The sequence below is a fragment of the Rhamphochromis longiceps genome, linkage group LG9, assembly GCF_057381845.1.
Source record: "Rhamphochromis longiceps isolate RC_006_pf linkage group LG9, R_longiceps_female_GT1.1, whole genome shotgun sequence".
Classification (NCBI taxonomy): Eukaryota; Metazoa; Chordata; class Actinopteri; order Cichliformes; family Cichlidae; genus Rhamphochromis; species Rhamphochromis longiceps.
This window is the reverse complement of record NC_140565.1, coordinates 16,340,525-16,346,524: the sequence shown is the minus strand read 5'-3', so window position 1 is coordinate 16,346,524 and position 6,000 is coordinate 16,340,525. Positions and strand designations below refer to the sequence as shown.

Here is a 6,000-nt window from a genome sequence, read left to right as displayed (position 1 = left end):
AATGAGTGATTGGCTAAATAGCCCATCAGCAGACAGTGGTTCAATTAACCGACTATGTGCTTATAGACATCAGAGAGGGTTGGGCACATATGCCACTACTGTTCAAGCCATTAATAATAATATTGAATTGAATCAAGTTATCCAAGAGGAACACATCTGTAAATGTTATTGAATGAATTTTGACAAAATGTCAGCTTACAAAGAAACACTCGCGAACATAGTTTGCACCATCTCTTTCGTGATTTCTGCTACAGCAGGTTTTTGCTGTAACACAAACTCACAAGGTGAAAAAAATACCAGATGTGTTGTTGTGGCAACTAATAACCTTTCCTGTTGAGTTTATTAGCAGAGCTAAGGCTCTATCTGAGTTGCTCAGGTGTGGTCTATCTACACCCATTTATTGCTCCAAGTTGGCTGAAATAAATTCTTAAAATCCTGCAAAAGCTTCTTGTACCACAAATGCTTACCAGACAAGCTTTGAACACAATATTTGCGTATGATTATTAGCACAGGCAACCATGCAGAGACCTACAGGGAAGCCCAGACTGGAGCTGATAGAGCATACACTCACAAATGTCATGGGCACTAGCATCCCAATCATTTGTATCTTGAAATGGGGATCAAATAATAAGTCGTAAACACTGTAATGAGTGCTAAGATTATCTTCAACTTCTCTCTGTTTTTTGTTTTAAAATCTCTCTTGCGGTTGAGGGCCCATACTGTTCACTAACAGCCCGACGCTAATTTGGGATAAAAAAAAAAAATACTGACATGCAATATTTTGCTGGTTTACCACAGATTTCCAAGGGACCACACACACAGCAGTGAAGTACCACACATGCTCATTTGATAAAATTAGGTTAGGAAGGAGACCGTAGTGTGCTTTTCTGTCTTTGTGAGAGAAGAGCTCATGGTGTGGAAATTAAGAGCCTGCATGTACTTGTGTGCGTAAATGTGTGCATTTGTGTTTGTGTGTGTGTGAGAGAGGCTGACTAATCCCTCCACAGAGCTGAAACGAGTTAAAAACACATCAAAGGGAAGCTTAACCTCTGTGAAACCTCACCGGGTTTTCAAGAACAACAAATGATCATTCTCCTCATTGTTTCCAGGGGGACTCTTTTCACCGCCGCGCTGCTGACTTTTCCCTCAGTCCTGGGAGTTTTCAAAAAGCCTGTGGTTTCATTTTTAATGACTGTGCCATTTGTGAAAGTGTGTGTGTTTGTGAAAAGAATATGCGTGTGTGGATGTGTGGGTAGGTGCACACGTGTGTGTTTGCACATAAAAAAAGGATATTTTTGAGTGTGACATGGCAAATGAGGAAAACAAAGCTAACAAGGACATGCAGCTCCGTTCGAAATCATTAAAATGTATGACATCCTGACCAGCTATACAACCGCTATATATATATATATAAATATAAAGAACCAATGAGGGATAAAAAAAAAGAAAAAGTGGGTTTGGAAGACAGGAAGGTGGACACGGTGACAGAGAAAGGCAAGATGAAGAAGCTAGTTGTGGCCTGAGACCTGCTTTTCCTAGAATTCTCATTATCACAGTGTTCCCTCTTTATAACTTTGGATATGCACATGCTTCCTCTGCGAGGGTTTATTTGTGCGAATGAGAGTTGCTCTTATTCAAACACTTGAAACATGAATAGAGGAACGTGTGCCCTATAGATCTACATGTTATCCCAGGTCCCAAACTCATTTTAGATCTTTTAATGGAACGATTTTACTTCCTAGAAAGGTACTTACCCGTATCAGCGTCGATGCCTGACTCAGCAGTCGTATAATTTTTTTTACAAAAGCCTAATTAACGAGTACCACTGCCAGTTATTGTTACAGTACAAGCATCCAACTGGCAGAAATAATATATTTTTGGCACACTGACATGCAAAACAAAAGTGGGGAGGAATATAAAGCCGCTTGCAAATATGTGTTTTTATTTTGCTACCGTCACAATACGGGGCACAGAAAAAAAAATCAATAAACAGTTTTGAAAGTATAAAACATAATATCAGACAGCTAATACACCCAATCACGCGAGCACGCGTTCACCCACAGTCTCTCAAAGAGACACAGAAGTACACAGACACATAATGTACTCAAACATAGAGACGCACGGCCACATTCACCGCAGCAGACGCGGGACACGTGCACAGCTGGAGCATAATCAGAGGCTGCGTTACTGCCATTTACATCAACGTCTGAACCACGCCTGTGGATGGATCATGTGCTGTTTCTCATTTATCCAAGCGGGACTCATCTTCAGATCTACTGTTTAACTCTATCTACATTAAGTTTCTTGTTTTGATTAGTTCATTTGTGCATTTAAGGTGCAAAAATCTGGTTATAGCTCAAGTGAACTGTTGGGAATTTTCAAATAAGTGCATTTGAGATTTTGTGCTCACTGCTGCAGTTTTGCTGCAGAATAATATTATTAATTGAAGATGTAATTGCTTGAAGCACTGAAACATTTTTGAGGACACAGTCAGTTATCATAATTTTAAGTCTATCTAAGTAATCTGTCAGTGTGAATGTTTTCTTGGCATAAATCGTTGCATGGAACAGCAGTACCCTTATAAATATGGCTGAAGAAATTCCATTATTTTCTGTTTCCGAGCGCCCCCTTAGGCACAAAGAACTGTGGGACTTGACTTTGACCTGCAGGACATTAACCTCATCCTGGGTATGCTCCCCAGCGAGAAGCTGAAGGTCAAAAGCCATGGCAGGTCAAAGTCTTCAGGGGGCTTCATTTTGCCGGATTCCTGCTTGTCCCCTTAGACCCGGCATCTTCCACAGAGGCGGAGAAAGCGCACTTGGAAGACGGCCTAATCAAGGACGCTTTATCCGAAGCCTTGGACTCACCTGGTCTCCCTACTCCGACTGTAGTCGGCTTGGTTTGAGTCCCATTAGTGTCCCCTGTCACTGGGACTATACTCAGAAGACGGGGCAGGTCCAGGGATGAGGGAAGGGAGGCACAGATAGGAGGGCTGACACTGAGAGAGAGTGGGAGGTGGATGGTGGTTGTAGGGGGAGGAGGAAGGGGCCCACTCCTCTCCACTTGTCTATGCATGGACCTCTCTTCTTCCAGCTGCCTACGCAACCGCTTATTCTCCTGACTGAGATTGCCTAACTACAGAGAAAAAAAGAAAGAAACATACACAGAGAAGCACATGTGCAGACAAAGAGATTAATATGTTTGTGTAGCCAAAGGAACAGTGGCACATTTTTGAGAAGTTTCCAAAAAACACGGCTCTCCTTTAGCCGAAGCAGTGGAATCACACAACTCGAATCAAAGTTAGCAATAAATATCAACCATCAAAAGTGAACAGCTATCGTGCTCATCAAGTAACTGACATTCCATTATGTGATTAATTCATCATCTTTCACAGTCGCTTTCATGCCTGTTGAAACAGAAATGCAAATGGAAAATTGCAAGGGGGTGGGGGGGTGGGGTTCAGGATTGTATTGTGTTCACAGTTTGAAATGGTTGCAAGAGGGAGTCATGCGACAGTGTAAATTTCTACATGAAAACAGCCAATTTGAGCGATCATTAGAGGTCGATTTGACACAAAATCATCCGTGACACAAAACAAATCGCACATCGTCAGGACATGATTGGGCTCCCTGAAACACAATTATAGACTAGCTAAATTGAGGATTTTTTGTTTTATTTGTGTGTGTGTGTGTGTGTGTGTGTGTGTGTGTGTGTGTGTGTGTGTGTGTGTGTGTGTGTGTGTGTGTGTGTGTGTGTGACAAGGACATTTGGGTAAAGGCAGCGTGGAGTGTGAGTTAAAACATGGCTTTTAATACAAAAAATAAAAGCATTTATATTGTTGTAAAAGCTCGGTAATTATATGCAAAATGTGCCAGTCTAAAAATTGCAATAAGGTAGATAAAAGAGAGAAAAAGATATGAAATAATGTATTTTTAGCTGTGAGTACGAGTAAAATAAGAAATTAAAGGATGTAAAGACAAAAAAGACTCATCGGGTAATGACAGTTGCACTCATCCACATCTGTTTTTAAGTGTGTGCGTGTAAAAACTACGGTTAAAGAATGATGTCACATTAACATGTCTGGCCATGTGTGAGTCTGCGTGTGTGTGTGCGTGAAGGAGAGAGAAAAACACAAACGGAGATGAGACAGACACATTTCCGGATGGTTCTGCTAATATTACCCGTCCAGACATCGTACGCATGCACACAGACACAGAGAGACACACACATGCTCAATAAACTCTGAGCACGGGTCTTAGGCTTAACCCTCGAAGAACCAATGGCATGTCGACGTGTCAAACGATCATAAGATGCTTTACTATCCTCAACAGGCAAACCTCCTGCAACACGTCCATTTTCAGTCATGCCAAAAGCAATAACAATTCTAGATGAAAAACACAGAGTCTGACATTTATAATTAACTGCACGCGACCGGTTTAATTTTTCTCATCTTTTGTGGCTCTGGATGCTTTTCTAATTGTAAGGCGGGGGGGTTGAAATTAAAAATCACAGCTTGTCTTCTCAACCTTAACTTTCCGTGGGTGAATTGGTGTGCATATATGTGGATGAAAAGGACACAAGGATGTGTATAAGTAGGGGTGAAGGGAGTTAAGCATGTGTGCGTGTGTATTTTTCCACTGTTTGTATAGTTTTAATGCAAATTATGGCAATTACAGAACTATAAAAGAGTTGCATAAAAACTGTTCAGCTGCTTAATGCCTGTTTTAATTGTCGCGTGTAGCCACGAGACAACCTGGATATCATCAGAAGAACGATACCCTGCTGCTGATCGAGTCTCGAAAAGAATCTCGATTTTTAGTCCTCTCGTGTTCGTCTTCATCTCTGTTAATTTTCTGTGACGTTTCAAAAGTTTGCATGAAATTGGCTTGACAGTCGGATGGAAATCATGCATATGTGCTCCGTATAATGCCTTTCGGCGAGTGAGAAAGCGACGGCGTCAAACCAGTTTGTTACTATGAGTAAATACGACTGATTCAAGGAGACACAGACCTGATTTGTAACCCAACGCCTTTCATAATCTGAGTCATTCCATTCAACTTCTTTACTGATAGCTCTGTGCGCGCGCAAGTGTGTTCACTGCAGAGTGAGGTGTTTACATCCTCTCCTTTCCTGACTGCCTGCGTGTATGTGTGTGTGTATACTGTCCATGTTGGATCGATGTGTGTAATGATTCACACTAGAGATTAAGAGGTGCTATTACACACCTGACCTGTTAAACAACACCTCTCTCTTTCTCTCTTGTCTGAGTTCTCCTCTGCGTTTCTCCATGTTCCTCTATCCTAAACCCACAGCTAATGTCATTTGCTCTTCACTGAAACAACACTGCATTAAAACTTCAACAAGTACCAGCTTTTGTCATACCCCGTCAATCAGCAGGCCACTTCACAAACTAACAAAAGTCGGGTGAGCCGCTCCCTAGGCCCTGGAGTTTTGGAGAACTGAGGGGGCTGAGGAGTACTTTTGATTTGTCTCTTCTTTGGTGATTTGTTGACTCTTGTGAAGCTCAACACAGTAAAAAATGTCAGCATTTCCCAAGAATATTCCTCTGTGTTTTTTCCCCCACATTGTTTTATCACAGTGGGCCATTTCCCTATGCTGTCATGGAGAGATCAGCACGGCTGTATTGATATACATCTCTCTCTCAGTTTCATGAAAGGGAAATCATTTACCAGTGGAAAGGAACGTCACTGCCTTTTCCCGATACGATTTGTCCCCCGCACACACACACACCCCACTTCCCCACACCACCCCCCTACATCCCGCACCCCACCCCGCTGCCGATTTTTCACTTTTATCGTAGGAAGAGGAAATGGATGTCTGCGTGCGCCTCTGTGTAAGTGCGCTTGTGTGTTTGAAGTTGGACGCATGAAAGCTTCCTCTTCTGTGTGAGCTCAACAGCAGGTGGGCCGGTGTGTGGGTGTGTGTTTGTATCTGTCGGGTAAAAGGACTGTCAGGACCCGGTGTGTACGTGTTCTTGTG

The 6,000-nt window shown here is 42.3% G+C and overlaps 1 protein-coding gene across 10 annotated transcripts in view; it reads right to left on the bottom strand.

Moving 5' to 3' along the window:
• Positions 1-223: 223 nt before the first annotated feature.
• LOC146662077 (uncharacterized) overlaps positions 224-6,000 on the bottom strand; it is a 93,254-nt gene continuing 87,477 nt past the window's right edge. For 7 of the 10 annotated variants that reach the window (XM_085418494.1, XM_085418496.1, XM_085418500.1 and 4 more), the window contains one exon: positions 224-3,135. In XM_085418494.1, the coding sequence (XP_085274620.1) occupies positions 2,752-3,135 (384 nt within the window). In that variant the 3' untranslated portion in view covers positions 224-2,751. The remainder of the gene's footprint in view (positions 3,136-6,000) is intronic. The other 3 variants (XM_085418490.1, XM_085418492.1, XM_085418497.1) reach the window with 1 other exon arrangement.